This window comes from Diceros bicornis, chromosome 15, assembly GCF_020826845.1.
Source record: "Diceros bicornis minor isolate mBicDic1 chromosome 15, mDicBic1.mat.cur, whole genome shotgun sequence".
Taxonomy (NCBI): domain Eukaryota; kingdom Metazoa; phylum Chordata; class Mammalia; order Perissodactyla; family Rhinocerotidae; genus Diceros; species Diceros bicornis.
Window position 1 is genome coordinate 3,064,932 of NC_080754.1, and position 12,699 is coordinate 3,077,630.

Below are 12,699 nucleotides of genomic sequence, written 5' to 3' on the forward strand. Positions count from 1 at the left end.
TTTGTTACAGAATGGTTAGACTAAAAAAGCACCCTGCCAATGGAAAACTGGACCTTATTCACCCAGAGGCTGCTTAGCATTTGATTTGTAGCTATAAATATATGGTGGCATTGCAACCCAATACACGTATATAGTAGATTATTCTTTACATGACTTTCAGACCACCTATTAATAATTTAAATTTATGTTCGCTAAATATTTTCAGACGAAATATACTAAAAAATCTATACATATTTAGACAATTTAGAATTTATATATGTATATGTTATGAAAATGCTTAAAAAACTTGCTTATCAAGTTAGACTTAGAAAAATTTTATGTTCCCCAGGCATAGCATATAATTGGGGAGGAGTTCTCTTTTATTTAAACCACTTTATTGAGGTATGATTGACATGTAAAAAGCTCTACATATTTAAGGTATACACTCGCTGAGTTTGGGGATAACTATATGCCCGTGAACCCATCACCACCATCAAGGCTGTAGACACATCCATCTCCTCCCAGAGTTTCCTCTCATCCCTTTTATCGTTATTATTAATTTTTTGTGATAAGTGTGCAACATAAGATCTACCCTCTTTGAAAATTTTAAGTTTATGATACAGTATTGTTAGACGTAGAGTTTAAAGCTCTTGTGGTTGTCAGAGCCTACATGAATTAACAGGTAGGGTTAATGTGAGACACCTCTTCCCCATCTAGATTCTCAGATGTCTCTAACCTGGGAATAGCGAAGTACTACATTTATGATCTAAATTGAAGTAATATAAAATAAACAAGAGGACAGATAGAAAACTGCATTTTATAATGTCCTGGCTCCGGTTTGTGGAACACTCTGGATCTACTAAGGTCAAATCCTGGACATGTTCCTTAGGGATAATGTGATCTGTGTCACAGAGTGCTTTGGGGCGGACACCCAGAAATGTGTTCCTAATTCCAAATGAGTCAGGCAGATATATTGACTTGGAGTTGATTATTTTTTTGAAAGGAGAAGGCCAGAAGGAATATAGCAGTACTTAGACTCCAGGGATTAAAGAAGGAATTTTTATTCCTTGGCTTCCTCCATCAAACTTTCTTGGTATGCTTGTTTTTCCTCTGTTTTATACTAGTTTAACTTTTGGGTTTGCTTTTGTTATGATTTTCAGACTTTGGGCCTCTTTTTGGGTCTCTGAAACCAAGTGGTATGCAATGGTTATTTCTCCTAAATCGATGGATATACCAGATCTCCACTGGTGTCTCATTACCTTGCCCACCGGGGGTTTGTAGCACCAGAGCTCCAGGACCCGATCAGCTGAGGGATTATATGGAATTTAAAAATAATCAAACTACTGATCCTTAAAACTTATCTTTGGTCCTGAAGCAACTGGACTTCCTTCATTAGTTTTATCTCACAATGGAGAGTACTGTTCCTGAGACTATATTAAACTATCCAGATTTTTCAATGGATTTAAGTGCTTTATATATATATGTATATATAAATGGCAGGTCTGTGTCTATGTTGAGATAGATATATGTGTGTGTGTGTATACATGCATGCACAAATGCGTATACACATGTAAGTATATGTATAAAATCAGGATTTAGGGGAGCTCAAAGGGACAGCAAGTGGAAGTGTTTTGAAAATAAAGTGTTATGTTAATAAAAGGAGGGATGGCAAGAGTGATGAAGAACAAATCCACTAGCTCCTGTTTTGTTTTGGTTTTTTTGCTGGGAAAGATTCACTCTGAGCTAATATCTGTTGCCAGTCTTCCTCTCTTTCTTTTTTTCTCCCCAAAGGCCCAGCACACAGTTGTATATTTTAGTTGTAGGTTCTTCTGTGTGAGCTGCCACCACAGCACGGCTCCTGAAGATGAGGGGTGTGGTTCTCACCCGGGAGCCAGGCCCAGGTCTCCGAAGCAGAGCGTGCTGAACTTTAACCGCTGGGCCATCAGTGCTGGCTCGGCCAGCTCCTGTGTTTTAAGAACCGTGTGAAAGTAATGAGGTGACAGGTATTCTTAAGTTCCAAAGGTTTACTGTCAAAGAGGAATTAAAAACACAATTATGGGTTAGAAATTATTTTATGATAAAAAATTCAGGAAAAAGCCTTTATCTTTTATCCTGAAGTCTCAAGTAGAATGTGATCTAGTTGTATCAGCAATGTTTAAATCGTTGGCAGTAAATAGTAAGTATGAGAGGACTTTTTAAACTGTGTTTTCTTTCTCTCCTCATAGATAATTTGGGTTTTTTGGACACGGTTTTGCTTGTTTGTATAAAATGAATGTTTATCCTAGAAATCTTCTATTGTTAGATTATATTTATAATGTATTAAAAAGGTGAGAAAATGATATTGTTGAGACTTAGAGAAGTTGATGACACCGTCTATCGGTCTAAGACTTGGTTTACAAACGGTGAAGTAGGAGGGAGAGGAGAAGATGCTTTGGTTCTTTTTTTTTTTTAATGTATTCTGTATTTTCCAATTAAAAAATATACCTGTTATGAAGATTTGAAAAAAATATAGGGTAAAATTGCCCAAATTCCCTGGACCCAAAGATAACCACTCTTAGGTTCTTTTTCTTCAACTCTTTTTTTATGAAAAGTTGAGTGGTTTTGCCTGCTTGTAATCTTAGCAAGTTTATAAGTTTGAGTTTTGTCCTGCTCTTTCATCCGTACATTCCTATCTAACTGTGATTAAGAGCTTAGGGTAGATACACAGATAGATTCGTACTCGGATTCAATCTCTGCCCCTCAGTAGCTGTGTTGCCTCGGCACATCACTCAATTTCCTTAGCTCTGAACTGGGAATGATAGTAAGGGAATCGCGTGTTGTAGCTTTTCTGGAAATAACTCACCTAAAGCCCCCGGCCAGCAGTAAGTATAGAACATATTTTCAATTGTTAGCTCGTTAAAAGCTCTTCTTAATTATATTTATTCCATCAAATGGTGCATGCATAAATTAGGTTTATGTTTATACATCTTTTGGACATTTACACTGTTTATAGCCTTTCACCATTTTAAATACTGCATCTTGCATATAAATTGCCCATCATTTAAATTTAGGAAACTTAATAAAGGGAATTTCAGGCTCAAAGAGTATAGACAATTTCAGTCTTTTGAATGTATTTCTAAATTATCTTCTAAAATAGCTGTCCAATTTATGTTTCCACTGGCAATGTTCCCTGACAGAACTGGATTTTTAGATCCTTCTTAACTTCATTTAAAAAGTGAAGATTGGGGGCTGGCCCGGTGGCGTAGTGGTTAAGTTCGTGAGCTCTACTTTGGCGGCCTGGAGTTCGCAGGTTCGGATCCCAGGCACGGACCAACGCACTGCTTGTTTCAAGCAATGCTTTGGTGGCGTCTCATATAAAGCAGAGGAAGATGGGCACAGATGTCAGACCAGGGCCAATCTTCCTCAGCAAAAAAAAAAAAAAGAGGAGGCTTGGCATAGGATATTAGCTCAGAGCTAGTCTTCCTCACAAAAAAAAAAGTGAAAATTGTATCTGATAGTTTTAATCTGAATTTCTTTATTTTTACCAGTGAAATTAGATATTTGCTTATTTGTTTTTAATGTTAATCTTTTTTGTGAATTGTCTGTGTCTTTTGCTGGTTTATCAAGCTGGGTCTTAGAATGTTTCTGATATTTTTGTTTTAAATATGTTGTCAGACTATAAAAACTTAAAATTTCCTCTCATTTTGATTTTTTAGTAAACAATTTTTTTGTAAAGCCAGTTTTGTTTCTCTGTTTCATGTAAGCTCATAAAGGCTTCTCCCACAATGCCCGCAGGACGCTGTTTATTTACTCTTTGTTTCATGGAGCTTTCACTATTTAGCACAACTGAGACTTTCGTTTCCTTTACAATTAGTGTTACATGTGATAACCCATAAGTCCCCACAATTTACCAACTGTTGGCAAGTTTCCATTTGTATATAAAAATGTTATGTTTTCCTGGCTAAAGTAAATTCAGACTTATTTTTTTCTTTAAACTGTTAGGAGTAGTGACTATTAAAATTGTTTCCAGTGCCACTTAAAATTCTTCCTGGAGTTATTTGTGTGAAAATTGTCCCACAAGGATGTGAGAATTGTGCTAAAATATAGCAATCCATAAAACAAAATGCATGTGTTTTCCTAAACTGTCCTCTTCCTCTTTTTAGAATTTTATAGAATCTTCTATCACACTGTTTGACTCTGACCTAGAAAGTGGGAAGTTTATTGATATTACAAATCAGGAAGTTTCTGACTTAGAAGAAATCGGCTTTGGCAGTGAAACAAGATCCGTTCACGTTAAAAGTGGCGTGTAAGTTGTCTCCTGCTCTGAGAACCTTGAGAGATTCTTTGGTGTTTAAAATTGTTGGTTGCTTGGTTCTACATCACCTCTGTTCTTTTTCCTTTTTTCCCTGCTAGATGGGTTGCCTACCAGCAGAAGTTCTTCTGTGGAGAACAATACATTTTAGAGAAAGGGAAATACAAATGCTTTTTTGACTGGGGAGGATCAAATAATACAATCATGTCGATACGACCTATCCAACTGGTGAGTTAAGTCTGAACATAACCAATGCTAGGGTGTGTAACAGCATACGACTGAATATGTGGAATGGGCTTTTTAGAAGTGGAACTGTTGGATTATGTTATGTGTATATAGAGAGAAAATGAAACAGCATATGAGTTTCTATAGACTCCATAGAGAGCTAGTAGGTGGCATTAGCACATGGATGATACAGCTCTGTAATCTGATCAGTTCATTCATTCAGCATTTATTTAGAGCCTCTGTGTGAGACACCACTGACCACTGGAGACAGAAGATGAACGAGACGGCCCTAATGGGTCTGTCTTAGAGGAGACAGACGTCTGGACAATTAATTACCATATGATTTGTGAGAAGGTGACCTGTGAGCAGTGCTGGGAGAGCAGGGGAGGGAACATCCAGAGCCAGGAGGTGGGGACCATGCCACTGCTCCAGAAGAGGGTGCAGGGAGTGACATCTTAAGGGATATTTTGCCAGGCCGGGAAGTGGGGCAGAAAAGGCAATCCACAAGGAGGGAATGGTCTCCTCATGTGCAGTCATGAAGTTATGGAAGAGTGTGGCCAGTGTGGATAATAACAAATGGTGCAGAACAGTAAGGTGCCCATGAGATCGTGTGGGAAAGGGAATGGTGGAAATTCAGAGGCTATCTTTCTGATCAACACGAAGGCACATGTTCTTCCAGATACAATATTACTCAAAATGAATTAGTAATAAATACTAAAATTATTATAAGTTCATTCAGTGGGTTATTTGAGGGTCATAGCCAATTCAAGGGATCTAGTAAATTGGCCAGACCATTTTTTTTTTTTCATTTTTCAAAGGATATTTTCAAAACTCAAAACCTTTTCAAATTTGTCATGTGAAAGATTATATATTACAATCTTAAACATGTTTTAATATACTTTTCAGGAACCGCTTGGGATAAATGAGCCTCCACATTTGGTATGTTTAAAAATATTCTTATAATTGTTAAATTGTTTACTAAAAGCATTGATGCCCCTTCTCTCAAGTTTTTCTGTTTTCCCAGGTAACTTTTATGTGTCTATGTGGCAGGGCAGTTACATCGTACTTGGTACCCATGAGCAGAAGATGCCTGTCTTTGTTTCGGGTGGTGTTGGCCTAGATTTGTCACAGTTGCTTTGTTTCTCCTGACAGGGCTTCAGCTCTGACCACACTGGGGTCATTTTGAACCTCTGCCACTCTTTCTCCTACTGCCCACCGTTCTTCAGTGTCATTCTTATTCAGCACAGTTTATGCTGTCTTTGGAGGAGCAAGCTTGCCGTGGAGAAATGGCTGTCTTGGCATGCTTTTTATGTAAACGTATTTCTAATACTCAAATCAAATATTTCTTAAAAGCGTTAGTAACATTGCTGCCTTACTGCTTTATTTCTAGTGTGGTCGTGGCTTAAAGGATTGGGCGATGCTCTGGAGCCTAATGTTTGTGGATTGTCCGTTTGGGGCTAGAAGTTTTGCTTATTTAGTGCTTCTGATAACTCTGTGAGGTCAGAATTAACCCCGTTTATTAATGGGGAAACAAAGATTGAGAATTTAAGAGTCATTTCACCCAGCTAGAAGTAGCAAAACGCATTTTTTTTAGTGTCTAATTCCACTTTACTCAACTACATTTTTAGGATTTTACATCAAGGAAAGACGTATCACAGTATAAGCAGTACAGCCATTGAGGGAAGAGGGGATGACAGACACTGCTTCCTGGGTCTCATTTTAAATAGCAAATTTGGGAAAGTTTCTGTCAAAAAGCCAAATAGAGTGATTAATTTTAAATATTTGCCATTTGCTAGCTTTCCATAATGCTAACTCTTTTTCTCAGAGTGTATATGTTTTTCATGTTCATGTCAGTGTTTATTTCAGATCAGCTTAGTTTAACCATGTTCCTCTTCACAACGCTGTCAGGTTTTATTATTTTCTAATTAACTCAGGCCTGTTGGGCACATTTCCTTTCTGAATATGTTGAGTCGTTGGATCTGGAGACACTTTCTGCCAGACCTTTATTTTGAATCCTTGGAAACTCCAACTGTGCACTTTTAAAGCACTTTTTCACGTGAATCAACATAACATGAGTAAATAAAGAGTTAAACGGGGATAATTCCAAACTGCACATTTTCTGAGTTTTAAGTGCAGATAAAAAGTCACATTGTTTTAAGCCCTGTTTCTCTCCTTCTATGTCCCTGCTCCTTCTTACGGACTTCCTTGTTTGGGGCAGATTGCTCAGACGATTTTCTTTATAGTATTTCCAGTCCAACTTTAAGAAAAAGGAAGCAGCAGAAAACGCCCAGTGAAATCGCCCCAATTCATGTTTCTGGATATGGCTCAGCTATTTCCTTGTGAAATGAACGTTTCTGACAGGTGTATGATAGCTGGATATTTGGTAACATGCAGACAAAGCCTCCTTAGTTTACCCAGTATCAAAGCTCTTATTATTTCCCTGGGACCCACATTTTCAGAACATCGTGCTTGTTTTTGCTTACCCAGATAAGAACAAATGGGCCTGGCTGACACTCTGGTTCCATTCAGTAACTAGCAAGTATTTTTTCCTTCACAGGTAGCTGTCATAGTCAGATTGACAATTCAGATGCTATGTTTAGATGGGCTAGTTCTTTTTCCTGTGTGAGGAATAAGGAGGGAGTGACATCTCAGAGTTCAAGTCAGAGAAGGAATTTTTTTATGCTGGTGATTTTAAAGGGAACCTCATGCAACCTAAGAAGGGAAAAGCCAGAAAATGTATGTGTATAAAGATTAATATACATCATGATAGTTATGCTAATAAAAATATTATTGCTGATGTGTCAGCATATTATGATGAGATATATCTTATTTGGGACACAGAACACCTCCTTTTATTGAGAAGATTGTTTTTTCCCTATATCTGAAGATCAGTCACCAAGTCTAATTGCCAACTCAAAATATACAGGATCGTTATACGGTTCTTCATAATTAGGTGGGATTTTATTTTTGTTTTTAGTTTTTTCCCAAACAAAATAAAAACTAAACAGAATGTGGATTATGTTCATAATGTCATCATCTCTCTCTCAGCAAGTCCTGAATATCAGACATCTCATTAGATTAAATCTTATAAAAATGAGTTTAGTTTTCAGGGAGGTTATAGTCAACAATTCTCTAGAAATTCTAACCAGTTTCCCCCTTTGACCCAACCAAGGGATTTTTCTTTCCTAGAATCGTTTTCAAGTCCATTTGCAAATATAATTAGAAATTTGGGTTTCTTTAATATTGAGCCCTGTTCCATTTTATACATGATTCTGGCCAAGGAAAAGCAACCGGATATTTTCTTGTATTGGATAATTTGGCCCCATTGATTTTTAGAGTGATCACAGGATCTTTAACAGTTGCGGTTACTGTTATGATGTATGGGGGATAGGAAAACAGAACTTTTAGTCAAATATTAGTAAGATTCAAGAGCAGTAGAGGAAAACACTTCTTTGTGGTTCTACAACTGGATCATTTTTATAGAATCCAAAGGCCAGAAACACTCAGGAAGTACTACTTATCTAAGTAAAGAAAGCTTCTGTGAGTAATCAAGGAAGTGAAATTATTGTATAATATGTAATTGATGTGAGAACTACAAAACACTACAAGAGGAGACGGTGTAATTTATAGAAGAATGGAAACAGACTGTGCTTTGTTGAGCAGTTGGCATGTTTGTGTGAGGGAGGTCCCAAGGGCCACAGAGTCTTGTTTAGACAGGAGTGAAAGTTTCTCATAGAAATTATTTTAGCATTGGAGTAAATAAAATTACATTAAAAAATTATTGCGATATTGTGGAATAAATTAAGAGAGCACAACTGCTGTGTTTGGTCAGTAATTAATTCTTGAGTTCTTAGTTTGTCAGATTAAAGACCTATTAAATATATTCATGTATATCACAAATGAAAAGTACATAGTAAAGAGCATCTCTGCAAAATCTTCATCGTAAAGTGGTGGTAATTTCCAATGTTAGTTCTAAAGAAAATACAAAATAATACATGTGAAAGGCACCTTGCAAACCAGTGGTGCCCTGTCTGGTTTTTTTTGCTTCCATACAGTTCCATTTGGGTGGCTGATAGGGACTGAGCCATGCCCAGATGGCATAGAGGGATGAGTGTAGTTTGAAATAAACTCATCTCTTGTTCATCTTACTATTCACCTATGTTCTAAGCAACCTATCTGAGTTATTTTGTACATTTGTTCTTCATTAATCTGGAAGGAAAACCAAAATAGTGATTTATCCAGCTAGCTTTTCCCAGGACTCAATTTCACCAAGAGTAGAGCCACAATTTAATTATTATAATTAGTAAGAACAGAGTTGGTTTTTCTATGGAACATCCTCAGAATGTTATTATGAGAACTGTTGTATTCTGAGGCATTTGTGAGGCAGTCAAAATGAGGTGTTACTTTTCTTGGGTTGGTCAGATTTTGGGTAAACCATATACCATATCTCATTTTTGGAGTAAAAATAAGATCAGTATTAAGCCTGGTTTTTTAGTTTGGGCAAAGAATATTTTAACCCATCAAATCAAAAAGATACTTTGTGGCAGATTGTGTAAGTGTATATGTGTGTCTGTGTGAATTTTAATTAATGCTTCTGGATATGAAGACTGAGACTAAAAACTACAGGTGGCTACTATCTATATCATCTGAAATACGCTTAACCTCCATTGTCAGTTGACCAGGATTTGACATTTCGTGGCTTCGTGGCAACAGATTGAAGTGTAACTCTTAAGCTCAGGAATATAAAAATAATTAATTCAATAAACTTGGAACATAAGTAGTGAACAAGACTGCTGTGACCTCTGTTCTCATGTGGCTTTTCCAATTCTTGTTGTGAATTAAGATAATATTAGCATGTAGGAGAGATTATTCTACGTTTTTTGAAATTAAATATGATTTACTTTTCAGTCTCATGCTTTATAAAACTTTCAGTTGAAAAACTGCTAACCAAAATATATGCTTTTATCAAGGAATTTTGGGGTATTTTCCCTGGACACGTGGAATTGTTCTTATACAGGAAATTGTTCCAGAGGTCTGTCTCATTCTGGACTTCCTTTTTCTTGCTATCCTCTGTACCCACCGAAGGACCCTGATAGAAACTTGCTGGACCACCTCCTCAAGGCAGGGAGTCCTGGGTGTTCCAGTGCTCCACGTACAGCCTGGCTTCACAGTAGGAAGTCCTGTCATACGAGCCACAGTTCGTCAGGGGGAATTTGTTCTCTCACCTCCCTGGTTTTGGCTGACTTCTGATATTGGACCAAGCAAGATCGGAGCAGAGATAGCCAAGAAAAGATTCCTCAGAACTCGGAGACCATCAGCTTCTAAGAGGACCCTTGTGACGATGAAGGAGGCGAACATCAGCTGCTCAAGGAAGCTTTGTTCTCAGCGACAGTGTGAGCAGGAGGAAAGGCGCTCTGTTGTTCATTATGCTGTATTCTTAGCTACAATCTACAATGCAGGCCTGTCAGTGCAGGGTGGACCTGTGGGCCATGTTATTTCAAGGCTTCAGTGTATTATGAAATATTTATAGGGCTCATTAATTTTTTCTTGCCTATTATAGTGCCAAGGCCACTAGAGTTGCAGATATTATATCTCTGGTCTAAAGGGAATTATAGTTGAGATTTCATGGATTTTTCTTGACAAAAAGGACTTAAGTAGAAAGGTATATAACTGTAAGCTGTACATTCAAGGTATTCTTATCACTAAACTGAAGCCCGTAAACTGAAATATATGACACAGATGTCTTTCTTTCTTCACCATAAATCGTCCACTAATCTGTCATTACTATCTTCTCCGCCATCTGCTCCTGTGCTCTCACAGGCTCGCTCACGCTGTCTCCTCTCTTTATTAACTGTGGATCAGGAAGACTTGGGAGAGAAAAGGCATACCAACCACACCTCATACTAATCCGAACCTCCTTTGTGGTTAGCACTAAATTGCTTCTTATTTTATACGTGTAATCTCACCACAGGGGATAATAATTGTTTGATACAGTGTACAAGGGCCACACTTTAGTGGGGGAGGGATTCTGATTTACTCTCATAGGGAATTGTTTCTGGGCCTCTGTGCCCAGAATCTGGTGCAAGAGACAGATGAAAATGGTAAATAAGTGGTGACATTCCTGGAAACATATAAGGAGAAAAGAATGAGTTTAAGCAAAACGTCGTTCTGAACATGGATTCATTGATAATAGATAAAACATGAGTGATATTTTGCTGAACTTTTTATAATGACATGAAACTAAAGGTTTTCATTTGCTTTTGTGATGGTGTCAAACAATTGTTTTCTGTTTAATTGTTTTTTGTTGTTTTTTTTAGCTCAAAGCATTCAGTAAACCCAGGTTCCAAGGTGAATGTATAGATTTTACAAAAGAAATTTCTGATTTGACTTCATTCACTCCATGTTCTTTTAAAGTTCTTCGGGGTTGGTAAGTATGCTTATTGAGTGTTTTCTACTGTTGTTTGAAAACTAAATTTCTGGGCCGGAAAACTAAATTTCTGGGCTGGCCCTGTGGCTTAGCGGTTAGGTGCGTGCGCTCCGCTACTGGCGGCCTGGGTTCGGATCCTGGGAGCACACTGACGCACCACTTCTCCGGCCATGCTGAGGCCGCATCCCACATACAGCGATTAGAAGGATGTGCAACTATGACATACAACTATCTACTGGGGCTTTGGGGGGAACAAAAAAAGAAAAAGGAGGAGGATTGGCAATAGATGTTAGCTCAGAGCCGGTCTTCCTCAGCAAAAAGAAGAGGATTAGCATGGATGTTAGCTCAGGGCTGATCTTCCTCACAAAAAAAAAAAAAACAACAAAAAACTAAATTTCTTTTAAATTTACAGAGATTTGACTTGTTTTATTTTTTTTGCATACACAGTGAAATTTAAAAAAATTTTTTAATCGTTAGTCAACTGTGAATTAGGCTCTATTGACTTTGCCCAACTTGTTTATGAGCCAGTCTGTAATAGAGAGAAACAGAATGCTGATGAGCCAACTTTGGGAGCATCTTAGTGATTTTTTTCTTACTGTTCTTAGATTATTTCCTAAATATTTTGAATGTTTATATTGTATGTTTATTGTATAGCGTAAAAGAATGCTAGAAAAAAATTAGTGTTTTTGTCCAGCTAAGTCATATTACTCCTAAATATTACAAAATCTTTTTGTTTGTTATAACGTCTCAGGGCATTTCTCTGGCTATCTAGAGTTAACCTGGTCTAGCCAGAGTATAGTTCTGGTGATCTTAAAATATAGGGCTAGAACTTAAACACACCAAAATGAAGTAGTAGTAGCCAATTAATTTCTCCCTTGGGCTCCTTCTTTTCAAAAGAGCATGTCTGAACCAAGTTTTTCATAAGTGCTATATTGAAGATAATTCACTATCAAAGATTCTAAAGGGTTCATTTATGTTTTAAAGTCTCCACTAACTATCAGATGTGCAGGGGACAGATTTTATATAACGATGTGTGGTTATAGGAGTCTATCTGCTTGCTAGACTGAAGCAAGCTCATCATTAGATAAGGATACAGACTTTTGTTTTCCCCAAAAAGAACTTCTAATCTGTTCAAGTACTTAATAATCACTATAATTTGATCCCAATGTTTTGTACTTGAAGGTACTGAATGAAGCAAATGTTTTTAGCTTAAAGCAGATATCTTCTTATTTTGAATTTCAGCTCTATCATTTAAACCTTGGGCAAATCACCTAACCTTTCTAATCCTTAGTTTTGTTGCCCATAAAAATTAAGGATATGTTTCTACCTCATAGAATTACTGAGGACACAGTAATAATACATGTAAGATGCCTAGCCTATGTTGGCACATGGTGGTCAGTAAATGGTGGTGGTAGCTGGTTTTTTAACTGATGCTGGTATTTGCTGCTGGTGAGCACCAGACGTTTCTGTCCTCCTCCAGCCCTGGTTCCCACAGCGGGATGATGAGCCCGCACTGCCGGCTGAGGCGGTTTGACTGACTGTCTCACTGTTTGGTTTTTCAGCTGGCTCCTGTATTACCAAGAGGACTTTTCTGATAATCAGTGTGTGTTAGAAGAAGGCCTCTATGCTGACCTCACTTCCTGTGGCTGCCCAGCCTCTAGAGTCAAATCCCTCAAGCCCATTGACTATGTAAGTTCTTTGCTAAATGCATATTTATAAGACTTTTTCTTGTCCAGTTTAATTACTATGAATGATAATGTGAAGTTGGAAGAAATGA

The 12,699-nt window shown here is 37.5% G+C and overlaps 1 protein-coding gene across 6 annotated transcripts in view; it reads left to right on the forward strand.

Moving 5' to 3' along the window:
- The window catches only part of CRYBG3 (crystallin beta-gamma domain containing 3), a 95,657-nt gene that overhangs the window by 57,993 nt on the left and 24,965 nt on the right, over positions 1-12,699 (forward strand). For 4 of the 6 annotated variants that reach the window (XM_058555644.1, XM_058555647.1, XM_058555648.1 and 1 more), the window contains 5 exons: positions 4,122-4,264; positions 4,372-4,498; positions 5,402-5,434; positions 10,813-10,922; positions 12,485-12,611. In XM_058555644.1, coding sequence (XP_058411627.1) covers positions 4,122-4,264; positions 4,372-4,498; positions 5,402-5,434; positions 10,813-10,922; positions 12,485-12,611 — 540 coding nt within the window. Of the gene's footprint in view, positions 1-4,121; positions 4,265-4,371; positions 4,499-4,718; positions 4,908-5,401; positions 5,435-10,812; positions 10,923-12,484; positions 12,612-12,699 lie in introns of those variants that run through there. The other 2 variants (XM_058555645.1, XM_058555649.1) reach the window with 2 other exon arrangements.